This window comes from Lissotriton helveticus, chromosome 3_1 (assembly GCF_964261635.1).
Source record: "Lissotriton helveticus chromosome 3_1, aLisHel1.1, whole genome shotgun sequence".
NCBI lineage: Eukaryota > Metazoa > Chordata > Amphibia > Caudata > Salamandridae > Lissotriton > Lissotriton helveticus.
Genome location: NC_136061.1, coordinates 382324416 through 382342116, shown reverse-complemented (window position 1 = coordinate 382342116; position 17701 = coordinate 382324416). Strand labels below are relative to the sequence as shown.

Sequence of the window (17701 nt, the reverse complement as noted above, 5' to 3'; positions counted from 1 at the left end):
TGTTTGGGGTTCTAAAAGTTGACAAGTGCAAGGCACGGAGGCGCTACATCGTCCATGCCTCATCCCGAACCATATGTTGTTTTTGATTTCTACAATTTCACAAACGACTTGCTTTGGATTGGCCACTACTAAAAAAATAAATGTCTCTTCCTTTCCTGAATTAGAGGAATATTCCAGTTGGGATAATAATACCAAGTTGTCATTCAGGGAATTACAGACAATGTTACTGAATTCTTCCTTTAATATATCCAGTTTGGATCCTAAGGGTTGGTTGCTGTGGCACAAAAGTGCTGATTCATGCCAACATCGTTATCTGGGTTTAGCCCCAGGCTACACTCAGGTCAGGGTGGATCCCCGTTTTGAAAGTGGCCATTCTGTGACTACCTATTCTGTAGGCAAATTATGTCAGAGTTGGCTCAAACATTCCACTTTGGCGTCAGTTAAGATGCACTTATCTAAATTGACCGATAATGTTGAACTGAATGATTTCGTGAAAGGCCCGGCTTCCGGTAGATCAAAAGGATGGATATATGCTATTTACAAGGAAGTCTGGAAACAGTCCCAAATTGAGGCGGCTTCCCGCATTAGAGCTATAGATCAAGCGAATTTAGAGAACGTGCGAGTAGTTGTAGAAAACAGCATTAACACGCTTTCTTCCCGCATTTACACGTTAGATAATATTGTGTTATCTGTTGTTGATATTGTGCAAGATGAAGTGTCTGTTTTGTACTGTGGTCAACATCAATTGCGTTCTATTATGCAGTTTGCATGGACCTTGCAAACTCTGAAAGCTGGAAAAGTGCCATGGCATTACATGAATACGTCATCGTTATTTGCCCCGTTTAATTTGACTGAAAAGCAAAGTTTTATGTCAATGAAAGATGCAACTTTTTCTATGTTACACATTGAAAAGTTAGAACCATTACCATTTTCTGTGGCTGAGACTAATTCGGCAACGTGGCTTATACAAGCGTTAATAACTCTACCTTTTCCTCTTTTCAAGCTCGAAGCGTGTATGAAGTACTATGCAATTGGCAGATATGAACCTTTGGGCACCGCTTATCTCCATGAAGCTTGGTCGCTACCATTTACCTATAGATGCCTTAGGGAGGGGAAAGAGGTTTACTTGAATGGTAACGATTGTACTACAACGCCTGATCATTCGCTAATGTGTAGGAATTGCATGATGGCTCTTGTAACCAGAACAAGCCGAATTTAGCCTGTATTTTGAAAGGCACACCAGTACCTGCAATCATACCAACATTCACATTACTGGCAAACGGGAGTTATTTACTTTTAAATAATGAGGATTGTTGTGGGATGGTTGCCGGAATCGCTTATGTGGTTACAGTCAGTGAGCGCGTGGTTTGCTGCAAAAATGTAATGTTCCTGCCTCCGCATGGGAAGCTTGATGTTTCCATCTGGCTGACGATTCCGACCTTGAAAGCAGTGTTCAACAAGATGAGCCGTATAAGAGCTCTATTGTCCCAAAAAGAAGTCGCCCTCACATCTGCTCGTGAAACATTTGTCCTTCACATGGAAAACAGAGGTGCATGCTTTATTAAATACTGATTTTCCCTTGTATTTCGGTGAGTTAATTCACACTATCATTAATGCATCCTCCAAGTTGTTAGCAGTGGCCTTGTGACTTCTTTTCAAACTATATTTGGTGTATTCCTGGCGTTTTCTCATTCAATTTTTTCCAGCCTCTTTGGTGGATTTCCCTTATTGCTAGCTCTGGCCGCAGGCGTACTTTTGTTGTTTTGTTTATTTCAAAATTAATGCACGTCCTGTGTTGCGAGCAGATCTGTCCCGACTGTTGCTGCTCCGCAACCAAATGCTTGAGTATTATGGAGCGCTGCCTCTTGCTACCTTGAGTGCGGCTTATGGATTATCGTTTCGATTTTCCTTTTTCACATGCATCCAGCCTGTCTTTCGTTGCCTCAGTTGCGTTTTCAACTGGGCCCTGGATTTGTGTCTCTGCAATACGGTGTCTCCCAATGCGGATTATGTTTAGCTTATGAGCCCCTTAGTTGCTCATGAATTGCTTAGTTCTGGCTGTGGGATTATGGCCTTAGCACGATGCATGGAGTCCTGGGACGTTGGAATGTTTTCGCAGCGGCGCAAGATTTCTTGGCATACAGCTTCATTGAAGATACACCGAGTTTCCCTCTGATGGTGCTAGAGGCTCCGGTAATTGAGGAACATGTATGTTCGTTCCCTTTGCTGAATTGGATTGCTGGCATATTTTCGGATGAATACAGTGACTTCCTATTGGAGGCTGTTCATTTTTTGCATATACTTTGCTGGATTGAATGGCTTCTCTTTTTCTTCCATGACCAGGGTCACGAGTTGGACATCAGATATTTTAAATTTTTTTCTCTTCTTTCAGTTTGAATTTTTTTCTCTGCCCAAACCTATTGACTTCACTATGTCCATGGTTAGGATTATTTGATTTGACATGCATTCAAATTAAGTAGTTTTTTGTTCCTATTTTTTCCCTGTGGCAATTTGAACTTGGGTCTGACTGTCGTTCTTGAACTCTGCTTTCCAAATTTGCCCTTTTGTCTTATCCGTGCTCGGATCAAGGGAGGATGTCATGGGGGTTGGGCCTTGCATTTACACTGAGTAAGCATGAGCTTATTAGAAGTTTAAACGCTATTTTTCCTTTCTGCTGCCTTTGCACTCGATACACATTCTTCCAAATGTTTAGAGTCTAGAGGACTGTTTTGCTTCACACAAGAATAATATGTTTTTCTATACTAGCTGCTTGGCTTGGTAGGCTTTGTCTGAACAGTGAGTGCCGAGTCCTTCAAGGTTATTTCAACACAGTAGTTGTTGTTCGGTCTGATCAGTGCACGTTCTAGACATAACATATATGCAGCTGTGGCCACCTCTGATTTTGGCGCGTTTAATAATGCACTGCGCAGGCATGCTAAAACACACTTTGGAGAACATTTGCATGCAGAGAGCTGGTGTAGAAAATGATTTGATCCATTTCTACTAGGACCAGAGGTATTGGACCGCCCTTATAATGCCAAGAGACCTTCTATAGATATAAAATATTATACTAGCAAGGGAGGGTAAGATTTAGGTGCAATCTAGCCTTTTTCCATTTAGCATTTGAACACACTTTCTCCCTTTGTATTTTATGCAATAGTAACTATGCTGATAACCTTGTTGCTTATAATATGTATGCTTGTATTATCTAAGATACTGCGCCTGAGAACACGGCATTAGAAATAAATATTTCAAACTTGCACGTGTCTTCATTTACCCCCCGTTTTGGACTAGCATGAGTGTTTAAAGAAAGAGTGTTTATGTGTTCCACGTGTCCTGAGGTGTTCTAAATTTCATGTTCTGGGTTATCTAATCATTGGGGGTATGGAAGAACCAATGAGACACTGATTGCTAGTCTGGTAGGGGATTTTGGATACTAAGGTGAGTTTCTATGCACAGTTCTGTGTAGGAGCAGAATCCCTGCGACAATACCAAGGCTATTTTTCATATAATCTTGTGTGGATTTTATTTTGTGGTGTGCCTAGTGTGTTGCTGCTGTGTGTGTGTGCTGCACAAACGCTTTACGCATTGCCTCTGGGATAAGCCTGACTGCTCTAAGTTACCAAGGGGGTGAGCAGGGGTTATCTTTGGTGTGTAACTCCCTTGCCCTGACTAGAGTGGTGGTTTCTGCCAGGCTTAGGTGCTTGCCCAAGCCAACCAGAAATCCCATTGCTAACACTACAGAACTCCCATGGCAACATTTCAGCTCAGAAGATGTCCAGAAAAAGTAGTCCATCCACCTCCACCCACAATGCAAATGTTTCCCTCATGGACCGTGCCATAAGTCCCTAGTAAACGGTATCACTGGTACCTGTGAGACGTACTGAATACCACTGATCTGTCTACATAACTTTGAAAGACAGCCTACTATCTAAACAATGCAACTTCTCCTCAGCCTAGGTAGAAGAACAAATACATGTAGGTAATACAAAGTCATTAGAGGAAGAAGAAATCGAAAGGACCTTGAGTCAAAATGGAGCATCATCCCACAAGAGCAAAGATAAGGGATGAATGCCCATAATTGGCACAAGATAGAGAGAAGAGCCCTTCTTCTGTATAATGTATTACTGAGGTAATCCATACTTAACAAGCATTGGAAAAGCCATAGGTCTCACCTATGGAAAAGCAAATGGCTTTGCTAATGTGTTTTAGCCATGTTGTACACCAGTGTGGCTGCTGTTCAGCATGGCTAGAGGTGCAGAGGAGATTAGTGTGTAGTGTCACAGAGTGGAATGGCAAAGAGAGAAATAGAGTGTTGTCTAGTTGAGTGGGAGACAGTGTTATATATTGGAGTGGCATAGTGCGGAGTCACGGAGAGTATCACTTTTACCAAATAAGCCAAGGGTACAGAGTATCCAATTCATCTAGTAAAATAAAGCGTTGGTGTCTTCAGGCCTTCACCTGTAAAAGTCAAAAAAACGTGGTGAGACGTACTGAATACCACTGATCTGTCTACATAACTTTGAAAGACAGCCTACTATCTAAACAATACAACTTCTCCTCAGCCTAGGTAGAAGAACAAATACATGTAGGTAATACAAAGTCATTAGAGCAAGAAGAAATCGAAATGACCTTGAGTCAAAATGGAGCATCATCCCACAAGAGCAAAGATTAAGGCTGAATGCCCATAATTGGTACAAGATGGAGAGAAGAGCCCTTCTTCTGTATAATGTATTACTGAGGTAATCTGTACTTAACAAGCATTGGCAAAGCCGTAGGTCTGACCTATGGAAAAGCAAATGGTTTTGCTAATGTGTTTTAGCCATGTTGTACACCAGTGTGGCTGCTGTTCAGCATGGCTAGTGGTGCAGAGGAGATTAGTGTGGAGTGTCACAGAGTGGAATGGCAAAGAGAGAAATAGAGTGTTGTATACTGAAGTGGGAGAGAGTTTTATATATTGGAGTGGCATAGTCCGGAGTCACAGAGAGGGGCATAGACTGGAGTGGCACAAAGTAGAGTGGACTGGTGTAGAGTACATTACATAGAGTGTTGTAGAGTAAAGTGGCATAAAGTGCAGTGGCATTGAATTCAGTTGTGTACAATCCAATGTCATAAAAATGCAGTGGCATAGATTAGAGTGATGCATAGTAGAGTGCAGTGGCTTAGAGTGGAATGGAGTGGCACAGAGTAGAGTGGAGTAAAGTAGAATGGGGCAGAGTAGAGTGGCGTAGAGTGCAGTACGCGGAGGGTCACGGAGTTGAGAACAAACTGCGCTACGCCACCTGCCTCCACACCCCCCCCCCATTAGCAATGAATTATGAATGACATTAAAGTAAAGAAAAACCACTTACCTGGAATGCAGCGTCCCCGTCTCGCAAGAAGCGCATATGCGTGGGTGCACACGTGCGCATGCATGCGCAGTTTTCGCAGAGACGCCGAGGAAGAGGAGGAGGGCAGCCCAGAGATGCCACAGTCCAGGTAAGTGGTTTTTCTTTACTTTTATGTCATTTTTAATAAATTGTTATTGGGGGGTGGAGGCGAGGGCTGGCCAAATCCGCTCCACCATGGAGTGTGCGGAGATTTTTTCTTCTCCACGTTCTCCATGGAACGCAGAGGAGGCAAATCTCTGCACATTCCGTGGGCGGAGCGGAGGTATCTGCCCGGGCTTAGCATAGAGTGCAGTGTGGAGTAGAGTAGGGTGGAATAGAGTAGTGCAGAGTGGCACTGAGTTGAGTGATGCAGAGGTAGTGGCGTAGAGTAGAGTTGAGTGGCATAGAGTGCAGTGGCATAGAGTATAGGGGCAGAGTTGAGTGGCATAGATGGCAGAGAGATAGACTGGTGCAGAGTAGAGTAGCATAGAGTTCAGTGGTGGAGAGTGCAGTGTTGCAGATGAGTGTCAGAGTGTAGTGGTGTAGAGTAGAATGGCAAAGAGAGCAGAGGCGTAGAGTGCTGTTGTGTAGAGTGCAGTCATTAAGAGTAGAGGGGCGTAGACTGGAGTGGACTAGAGAGGAGTAGAGTGGGGTAGTATAGATGTTTCCAGACTAAGATGTAGTGATGTAGAGTGGGGTGGTGCAGAGTAGAGTGCATTTGTGTATGGTAGCATAGAGAGAAATGGTGGAGAGTGCAGTATAGATTAGAGTGACATACAGTGAATTGGTGTAGAGTGCAGGAGCATAGAATTGAATGTTACAGAGTAAAGTGCAGTATTTCAGAATGGTGTAGAGTGGATTTATGCAGAGTAGCTTGGCTTGGTCTAGACTGGAGTGGTGTAGAGTGCAGTGGTGTAAAGTGCAGTGGCGAAGAGTGCAGTGGTGTAGAGTAGAGTGCCGAAGAGTGCATTGGCATAGAATAGAGTGGCACAAGGTAGAATAGAGCAGCATAGACAGCGGGAAACATCCTTTACCACGCATCAATTACAATGCGGTATGTTACATCGCTGTTTTAACTACGCAAGTTGTTACATCGAATTGCACTGCCGGGCGCTCTAGACTAAGGAATAGTAAAAATTACTATTCCAACACCTTCCCTATTGTACGTAGACTGGAGTTGGAAAAGTAATTCACACTGTCCCTAAGTCCAGCACCCTCCAACGCAAGTCGATGTGTGCGTTGTCAAGACCGCGATGTAACGTACTGCATTGTAAAACAACGCATTGTATCGTCATACATTCTAGAGTGCAGTGGTGTAAAGCGGAGTGGTGCAGAGTAGAGTACAGACATCACATTTTCAATAGAAATTACAATTACATTTGCACATACATACAGCTTTACTAATAAAACTATACAGCACACACTCAATGTGTGGAAATTGTATCACCTGGTGTAATGATTTGTTTTGAGCATATTATAGTATTTGTTTTCAACTCACTTCAGGAATAAGAAAAGCGCTTCATTTGTGTTCCTAATTCTGATATATACTGAAGTACTTACATTATTCATTTAAATGTTGTTGTGTGCTAGGTCCTCGGATGCTTGTTTCCGTTCTGGGAAGGACATGGCTTTTGTAGTTCGGACTGGACTGTTCCCATGGGGCACAGGGTCAGCGCTGATTTGCATATCGCCATTGTCTAACCCAGGGTGGTGTGGAGTGGAAAAACGATGGATTTGGGCCCAGATCTTTGGACTGGGGTGAATGTGTGACATTGATCCACATTCTGTCCATCATTGTTGTGTTTGCAGTTACCGCTCTAAGTGTACTGGGGATGCTCAGACGTGAGTCCCAGGCACTCCACACCACTGGAGTCAAGCTAGCCGGGCTGAAGAGAGGTGTTACCTCGAAACCGGGCCGGTCCTCGGATGCTTGTTTCCGTTCTGGGAAGGACATGGCTTTTGTAGTTCGGACTGGACTGTTCCCATGGGGCACAGGGTCAGCGCTGATTTGCATATCGCCATTGTCTAACCCAGGGTGGTGTGGAGTGGAAAAACGATGGATTTGGGCCCAGATCTTTGGACTGGGGTGAATGTGTGACATTGATCCACATTCTGTCCATCATTGTTGTGTTTGCAGTTGTGTGCTAGAAAACAACATTTTCCTACCCCTAATATATAGCAAGATTGCCAAATAAATCCTTTCACTTTGAAGTTAGAGAAAGAAAAGTAAACAAGGCCCTCAGAAGACAGCGCCTGACATTTGACATCAGTCTTTATTTGTAAAGCAAATGTGACGATATAGGAACGCGATTTACAGGCCTGTTTACAGAAAGGGAGTACTCTATAGCATACTATAAATAAGGTTTGGGCAATGGAAGGTATAAACTCAAGCTGGAAAGCCTAAAACAAATAAAGTCAGCAAATGGAAAGTAAGAAAATGTGAGTTACAAACCGCAAAGACAATGGCAAACAACGGGCAGAATGTATTCCTTGGTCAACTTTCTGGTCAACTTTCTGAATGTCCCTAAGATGTATTTAGCAAACCAGACAACAGTGCTGTCTGTTAGGCTGAGACCTAAACATTATTTCATTTGAGAAACATGATAGTTCCTGTTTGCACAGTCTCAAAGGGACGAGACTGCAAAAATTGCAAATCTAGTGGTGAGCACTTCAGGTTAGGACCAATGAATGCTGAGCATACAGATCACGTATAAAAAGGCTGCAATTTCTAAAAAGCCAATAAGGTTTCTGAACCTCCAGTGGCCTTACTCTGTGTTTGCCATTATAGCTCCAAGCCCATGAATGACTGCCCTTAAACCGTGTCAGAGAAGGGCAAGTCAGGAATCTTCTATTTCACCCCATTACCCATCTTGGCAAATTGTATAAACCACCTTATTAGGAATAAAATCCATCAGTGTAAAAACATGCAGAACACCTCCCAGGAATTCTAAAACATGAGCCTCTTGTGCTGCCAGCCCCTGCTATCTGAAATTTGATGTAAAATTTGGGAAGCAATTGTAGGACCAGAATACCACAATACATGAAACATCATGTGAGTTAGATCCAACACCAAATGAGTGCCCCATTCTCCACATGGTTATGTTATTCTAACTTGGGTATTGACCACTTGCCCCCCCAAGTATGTGACATTGCCCAGAACTGTGAAATTTTTGGTTCACCTCTGTACTCCTCAGGCTTCTGTGTGGGGAGAAACTGAGGGACCCTAAATAACGACGTCAGTTGGAGGACTTGATTCTCTCTTCTGTTGACAATAGATCCTCAAGCTAATAAAACCTGACGTCACTCTTCACCCTCACACCCACTTGGTGATCATTGCCCTGAGGGGTTATTTTCAAGATGGGAAGAAACCGACCACCACCTCCTCTATCCACAGCGCCTGTGAGATAGAAATCCGAGTCTCATAATTTCAGGAACTCTGAGGCCAGTACCTATGCGACATTTGTAATGCCTGCATATGAATGATTTGTTTAGCATTAGTGTTGATTAAAGATTTTCTGTGTCAGTATTATTTTGTTCAGTTAGCATTCACCAGTGGATCAAGCATTTTTTTACTGTTCATTTTCTCCTGTGTGATAGGAGTGAATATGTGCTGTTGTTGAGAATGGACCAGTCTGAACCCGAGCTAAAACCTTCTGTGATGTCCTCAATTGAATTTTGCAGCTCCTGATAAGAAAGTGAGAGTGTGAGTCAGGTGGTGTTAGAACTGAGAATAGAGGTGACCAGAGAGGTGTGATAACCTGAAGCCAAAGCTCTCTGCGGGTAACCCTGACAGACGATTTCATACAGGAATCCCCTTGGCCCAGAGATAAATAGGAAAATACTTACTAATATTTCATGCCACGCGGTGCTACATCCTATGTTGCTTGTTACGAAAGGACAAGGGAACCCAAAAGGTATGCCTTAGGGACCTTGGGCAATGACGTATTCTAGAGAACAGTGGTCCCTATTTTGGAAGAAGAAATACTGTGGAAGGATGCCTCCTAATTAATTACAGGGCATCCTCTTCAGGACAATTTTAATGTGAAAGCAGTCCACCTCGGATCACCTTTCATGCGGACTGCTTTCACATTAAGTCACTCATCACGTGTTCAAATGCCTAGCAGATACCAAAACTTACTGTTTGTTTTATTTATTTTTTTCCCCTTTTTTCTTATTGTTTACAGTAATGTGATATAGGCATAGTGTAATCTAATTTTAAGACAACAATGACTTATAAAATTGTCCTGAAGTTGATGCCCTGTAATTAATTAGGAGGCATTGAAACGTCGTCGACACTTACGCACCATATGCAATATGAATAAGCAATATTGTTAAGTGTAATGGTGTCTAAATGCATATCTAAGTCTGTTTTACTGAGTACTAGCTTACAGACATATGTGAACTTTGCCTTTAGCCATTTCTGTGTTCGTTGGTTTGTCTTATGTTCTGTGGGTCACGGCTGTGCCCACTTGTAATCTATTGCTCCCAATCAATTTTATGAAGGCTCTTACATTTGATAAATAAATTCATGTCCGGCTGAACATAAAACATACTACCTATTCAGCGTATGTTCATCCTTCCACAGTATTTCTTCCTCCAAAATAGGGACCACTGTTCTCTAGAATGCATCCTATGTTGCAGCACCCTTCTGCATGAAATGGAGAGAGCTGAACACTGCCATATCTACAAAGAGCTCCTGTTCTCTCTTCCTATGCTCATGCACTTTAGCTGCAATGCACCAAAGCACACACCCTTGCACCGCAGTGCAAGGGTACGTACATTCTGTCAACCATAGGTTTAGTATTAGAAGGGGACCCTTCAAGTTCAAAAACTATGTTTTAATACTTTTTCGCACTTTTCATGCGTTTTGTATGGGAAAACACACAGGCAATGGAAAAATGCAGACAGTTTTAGAGACTTGCTCCATAGTTATGCCTGCATGGAGGAGGTGTATGCAGGCCCGGACTGGCCGTTGAGGGCACCGGGCAACCCCCCGGTGTGTCGCAAGGGTCGGGACGTTTTTGGGTCTCTGGGGGCCGTTTTTGTTACAGGGCTGTTTTTGCAGTGTTGCTGCAAAAACGGCCCTGTAACAATTCGACCAAAAACCGGCCCTGGCAAAGATCGCGGTCGCACCCCCAACCCCCCCCCCCGGGGGGGCAGAGGGGTGGGGGGGTTTTCCGAGCACTTTGCCAGGGCCGGTTTTGGTTCCCAGTCCGGCCCTGGGTGTATGTTTTTGGTGCAAAATCCTCTCTACCAGTGTTAAACACATGGGTTGTTGCATACGAACACCTAAACCTTGGTGGTAACCCATGGAATGCTCCCTTGACGCAAAGTAGCACGCAGGGTAATTTAATAGTGGGTAGTACTGTCTCACCAGCACATGGTTTGTGTGTTTAAGTCTTTAAACGGGTTACAAATCCTCAAAGTGGGTTTTGTACAGACTATTATTAGCTAAACTAAATGGGTGTGTGAGTCCAAACTCAACTGTGACAAAACTGTAGTATTGATCTTTGGGAAGAACAACTCCACACGGGACCAGAGCTGCTAATCTGCAGAACTCAGATTTACACCGACAAGGCCGGATGTATGATGTTACAATGCACACTTTTACAATGCATACCTTTACAACACATGTTTTACAACGCAACATCCATTACAACGCATTCCATTACAACGCATGCCATTACAACGAAATTTTCAAAACTACATTTACAACGCATTCCATTACAACGCATAATACCTTTACAACGCATACCATTACAACGCATAACATTACATTGCATGTTTGGTAAGTATTGGATAGTGTAGGGGTAAAAATTACTATTATAACTCCAGGGGGTGCAACAGTAGGGTAAGTGTTGGATAGTGTAGGGGTAAAAATTACTATTCTACTTCCAGGAGGTGCAACAGTAGGGTAAGTGTTGGGTGGTAATGTTATGCGTTGTAATGGTATGCGTTGTAATGACTGAGTTGTAATGACATGCGCTGTAGTGGTGTGCGTTGTAGTGTCATGCGTTGTAATGGTTGCGTTGTAATTGCATGCATTGTAATGGATGTTGCGTTGTAAAAGTTTTGTTGTAATGGTAGTGCGTTGTAAAAGTTGCGTTATAAAGGTTGTTTCCCACAAGGCCTGACCATGCGCACAACCTCAACATCATCCACAACAACCAACTGACTATGAAACGACAGGTCAATGCAGTCGTCTCCTCCTGCTTCAACACACTTCACATGCTCTGCAGGTTCTTCAGATGGATCCAACCAACACCAGAAAGACAGTCACTCAGGCCCTCGACATCAGCCTCCTCGACTACAGCAATGCTCTCTACTCTGGCTTCTCCACCCAGCTCCTCAGAAGACTCCAGACCATACAGCATGGTGCAGCTAGAATCATCCTGGACCTCCCCAAATGAATCCACATCGCCCTCCCCTGACTCCCACTGGCTCCCCATCCAAAAGAGATGCCAGTTCAAGATTCTCACACATGCCTACCAAGCCATCCACGGCCTAGGACCTACCTACATCAACCATAGACTGAACTTACACCAACGCTTTAGACATCTGCGCTCCTCCTCACTCACCTTCGCTCATATCCCCCGCATCGGTCACAACCACAGTAGACTTCAGAAAGAGACTCAAGCCTTGGCTCTTCGATAGAGACACAGCGCCCAGATACCCCTAGGGATGACATTGCTGCACTTTAAAACGCCGGTGATTGATGGAAACCGAGTCACAGGTGAGTAATGTTGAAAAAAGAGAGATGGTCCATCAGGCTCCAAGACCTGCATAAGCTTCAGTTACCTGCTACAGATCAATAAAAAATAATGTTTTACACCCAAAACAAGTGGTGTGAAAAGTGATTCATTATAATATCGCACTGCACATTGTTTACCTTATGTTAAGCATTGATATGTTTTCCTTTCTTGCCTTCAAATAAACACAAAAATCCTACGAGAAAGTGTTTTAATAAAATAAGAAGAGTATTCCTTGGTTAACACAAGGGGTTCATTTCACCCACTGGGTGCATGCCTACCGTGGTGAATGTTTGTGAGACTGACCTGGAAAATGAATCAAGTTTTAAGTTTACGACTACCTGCTACTTTCTTTTTTGAGACGCTTAAGCTATTGGCGAGTGCCATATGCTACAATTATTGTGATATATATTGTGGGCACAAGACGATGTAGACGGCGATGTTATTCCACAAAGGTCCATAGAGTAGTGTGATTGCATAATGGTAAACATATTCTGACGCACGTTGTGATGCACTTTGCGAAAGTTTCCTCTCATCGACTACTGCAAAAATGATATGATATATTATGCACAGTGACTATAATGGAAAATCAATAACGTTTGAAAAAAAACTCAGGTAGTTCATTTATCTATGAGTGATTGGAGTTTCCATAGAATTCATAACGACTTATCCTCAGACATTCCGAGAGAATTAGACACAATTTTCTGCTATACATTACCCAGTGACAAGGCATAAGATCAAAGTGTGTCTTGTTTTCCCCCATGGGTAGCTGTATCAACAGAAAGCACTACTCTATCGTCAGGAAACCGTTAAAAAAATGAAGGGAAGCGCTGCAGGTGAAATACTACTTGTCTCAGATAAAATATGGCCTAAGGTGCAAGGTCAACAAAATGGCTTAGGTTGTACTGCCCTTTCTTGTGGCATAAAGCTACATCCAGCCTGTGTCCTGAATCTTGCGCCAATGCTTGTAAAGTCTTTGGATGCCTTTTATGTATGTAAATAATAGATAAAAAGTGGTAATTAGTATATAGCAGTAGGAATTAATAGAACTGTATATACAAAGAGAAAACAATATACTTATAGTTATATCAACAGATGTTTACACCATATTTTCTTATGTGTTCAATGGTTATAAAGTCTACTGACATCATAGATTCAGTTGGCAAGGGTTATAAGATAACTGCGCCATTCCTCAGGGGTATTCAGTCCTTGATCAATGGAGTTGCAGTGTTCCAGCATGTTTTTATTATGCATGCTCTTGGCATTAGCGCACTAGAGTCACAGCAAAATTTGAATAATTGCCTTTTCCCTATTTACAGAAAATGTTGGCAAAAGTATGCAAAATTACGTGTAATTGCACAATATGCAAATCTCAGTGGCGGATGCTGCCACTAAAACTTGGTGGGCTGTGCAGGGGGAGGGGGGATAATTAAAAAATAAATGAAGAACTTACCTGCCACGGCCAGATGCCGAATCGATGCTTCTCTTCTCCCACTACCTCTGTGCTCCTCTGCTCCCTTCCCTACTAAATCCAGAAGCTGCTCTCATGGTATTAACCAGCATGAGAGAAGTTCAGCGATTGTTATGTTATGTTATGTAGGCCTGGGCGGTGACCTTCGCTCCGTTAGCAGAGTTTTCTGCACTCCACACTCTGTGGAGCTCGCGGAGTGCAGAAAACTCCGCTTTGCGATGTGCAGTGAAGTTTTACCCCCGCTCACGACTGTTTGTAAATGGGGGACAGTAAGTTCACAAGCATGAGCTGCTGCTCAGGTAGAATTTGTACCAGAGCGACAAGAATGCTAGCACAAACTTCAGTTCTCACTGCACTCCACCACTCGTGGAACTTCGCAGAGTTTTTTTGTAACTTCGCGGAGTTCAGAGTAGCCAATCTACGCAAACTACGGTCAGGCCTACTGTTATGTTATGTTACAATGTTTTAGAGCACCCAGCGGCACCAGCAAAGGGGCATCCCAGTGCTAACTGTAGCAGTAGTGGGGGGGGATACTGAGAGGAACAGAGCCTATAGTATAGGAAAAAGATGAGTTTTAATGGCTTTGCAAAATACCATGTAGTTGGTAATGCTGCAGATGTGCACCAGGAGGAAGTTCCAGAGTTTGGCCGCTAGGACACAGAAAGAGGGTCCTCCTGATCGCTCCCTCCTCACCTGAGGGACAACCGTGAAATCCTGGCCCATGGAACGTAGCTGGCGAGTAGGTATGTAGGGTGAGAGCAAGTTCAGCTGGATATCTGGGGTAGAAAGATTCATGATTTTATGGGCAATGCAGAGGACCTTGAACTCAATGTGTTTCGCCCCCGGCAGCCAATGAAGTTTGCGGATGGCGTTGGTCGTAGAGCAAGTTCTTAGAAGGCCAAGTAGGGTTCTAGCAACCGCATTTTGAGCCCTTTGCAATCGTAGGATTTCAGCCTTATTAGCTCCCGGGTAAAGTGAACTTGGATAGTCCAGCCTAGATAAGATGGATGCCTGAATGATTACTTTTTTTTTTTTTTTTTTGGATAAATCTCTTTATTGCACAAATAAGCAATCCACTCTTACATATAGAAGAATCAGGTGAATAGACAATAAGCACCAATTGGAGCATTATCCAGTAATCAGATATTCGCTCAGAGGGATTTCGTACGTCTTGCATGACACATTGCATTTGTACAATTTTGTTTTTGGTGAAACCATAATCACAATAATGATATAGGAACGGAAAAAAATAAACAACATACAGAAAACAAATCATATCTGCAAGTTTGCGAGAATGGTAGAGCAGATCAATCAGCACAATAACAGTCTCAATCTTAGTATGGTGTACCGAGAAATGTAAACAACAATACATCCTGCGGCAGGCCAGCTTTCATTTAACACCATTTGAGTAGGAATAGAGTTCAACAGTGACACAGGTACAATACAGGGCAGCCCATGGAACCACCATGCCAACAACCATTACACCAAACAGCTATAGCTGGTTGCGTAGGTCTAGCGTAACTTATACAGAAATAGTGGTGAAGTCGGCCACAGCGCCATGGAGCCCATCCTAGCCCAACCCCTCCGGTACAATGGAATTAATCGATTGGGATTGTGTCTCCTGAGTAAGTTTCGCAACATACTTTCTATATGGCCCCCAAATGTCCACTGGTCGGGAAGCAGCCGGAATCTGATCTGAGTATTCTACACTGTTAACATTGCAGTAGGCCATACTACGGAGCCAAGCGTGGACGGTTGGAGCGCGCCTAGCGCACCAGAGCAGCGCTATCTCCCTTTTTGCCAAAAGAAAGCCAATAGATGCCAATTTGCGGAGAGAGCGTGGGAAATTTGCCACATAGCCAAGCAACGCAATTTCAGGGGTGGATAGCAACTCCATGCCCAATATGTCCCCCAAAACACGGTGCACCTTTAGCCAGTATTCATGCAAAAGCGGGCACGTCCAGGAAAGATGGGCGAGATCCGCCTACGGGGCTCTGCACTTAGGGCAGCAGTGTGGTCTGCTAGAGTCAATCCTATGAGCAAGTGCGGGAGTGTGATACATCCTTCTCAGGAACTTAAAGTGTATAAGTTTATGTCTGCTGTTTATGGACACGTCCCTAGTGGTAGCGCAGCACGCCGCCCATTGGTCGTCTGTAATCTGGATGCCCAGGTCGCCCTCCCATGCGGCGCGCACCGCTGTGTCTGAGGAAGGAAGTGAGGCCAGACATAGCTTGTAGAGCTTAGAGACAATGTGCGACCCCGTCTGGTTCTGTATTATGAATGTGAGTGTGGCAGCGTCCTCAGGAGGGAGCGGGAATGTGCGGAATTCAGCACGGAGCATGGATCTGAGTCTAGTCAGTGTGAAAGAGTCCATAAACCCTCGGTCAGCGAAGCGGTGATCTTCTGTCAGGGAGAAAACATGACCGTCCGGGAAGAGATCCCCGACTGTATGCAGTTGATATTTGGATAATGTGCGCTGTACCACCGATTCGCCTGTGGTGGGGAGCCAATGAGGGTTAGGCAACGGTAGTGCAGAAGAGTATAATGTCTCAATGTGAAGTAATCGTCACAGTTTATCCCAAGCCCAGCATGTGGTGGACATTGGCTGTATGTCCTGTGGGTCCCGGGGGAGCCCTCTAGGAAGGATGGAGTTAAGGGGCACCGGAAGCGCCATATCGGCCTCAGGTCTCAGATAAAGAATTCTGGCGTCTGGGTGAAACCAGGAATACGCATACGAACATTGTGCCACTAAATAATAAAGAAAAAAGTCTGGTATCATCCCCGTTCGTAAGGAAGCGTCAATGTGCGCCAGGCCACTCGCGGGTTTTTACCGCCCCACACCAAACGCAATAGTAAGGAACGAAGTTGCGAAAAAAAGATCTTGGTGAGAGGGATCGGAATATTGTTGAACAAACACAAAAACCGAGGGAGGACTATCATTTTGATAATGGCAATCCGGCCATCCAAGGACAAGGGGAGACGAAGCCAGCGCTCCGTATGGTCTTCCAAGAAATCTAGGGCATGTCCGTAGTTCAAGCGGACAATGGACACCGTGTCAAGGTGGATATGGATTCCCAGATATCTCACGGAGTCCGTGCTCCATTCTAGAGGAAAAGCACATGTCCATAGCGAGGTGGATGGGGAAAGCGGAAAAATGACCGATTTATGCCAATTTATTCTGAGGCCTGAATATTCGCCAAAGCGGGCTATCTCCGATAACAGTGGCTCCAGATTGGTCGGAGGAGTCCGAACATACAAGACCGTGTTGTCTGCGTACAGAGAGACGAGGAGTGGCCCGGTGCGAAACTGAAGCCCTCTATGGAGGTGCTTCTCTTGAAAATGACGCACCAAAGGGTCCATCGCAAGGATGAACAGGAGCGGGGATAAGGGGCATCCCTGACGGGTGCCTCGTGAAAGTGTAAAGCTTTCAGAAATGGTGCCATTTAGACATATCGGGCAGTGGGCGCTGAGTACAGTAACTCCACTGTCGCCACAAACATCTCAGGCATGCCCATTCGCCTCATGATCGATAAAAAAAGGGCCATTCCAGGGTATCGAATGCTCTCTCCGCGTCCAAAAACACCGCTGCAGCCGGGGTGGAGGGGTCAATTCTGTGCAAAACAGAGAACAGTGTCCGAAGATTGAAGGAGGTGGATCTATGTGGAACAAATCCAGACTGGGCCGGCGAAATGACAGTCTCCACGAGTAGCGCTAAGTGGATTGCAAGTACTTTAGCCACAATGTTGTAGTCCAAGTTCAAGAGGGATAGGGGCCTTTAAGAGCTACATAAGGAGGCGTCACGACCTGTTTTGGGAAGTAGAACAATTATCGCTTCCCGGAGCGTGGGCGGGAGAACGCCCGACTCCAGCGCCTCTGCATCAACCTCAACTAGCCTTCGTACAAGTTCTTCCTTGTATTCTTTATAAAAATCGGCCGAGTAACCATCAAGGCCCGGCGCCGAGGAGCTCCTCAATGAATCAATGGCCTCAACTATAAAATCCGGCGTTATGGGCATGGCCAGAAATTCCTGCATGTTTTTCTCTAGGTATACCATGGCAATCTCATTCAAATAAGGTCCGGGGTCGCGATGCTCCCCTGAAAGCGTGGAAGTG

The 17701-nt window shown here is 44.4% G+C and overlaps 1 protein-coding gene across 1 annotated transcript in view; it reads right to left on the bottom strand.

Annotated features, from left to right (window-relative positions):
* LOC144824555 (Na(+)/citrate cotransporter-like) overlaps positions 1-17701 on the bottom strand; it is a 740241-nt gene that overhangs the window by 25289 nt on the left and 697251 nt on the right. The window contains exon 8 of the mRNA XM_078683616.1: positions 4391-4461. Within this exon, the coding sequence (XP_078539742.1) occupies positions 4450-4461 (12 nt within the window). The 3' untranslated portion in view covers positions 4391-4449. The remainder of the gene's footprint in view (positions 1-4390; positions 4462-17701) is intronic.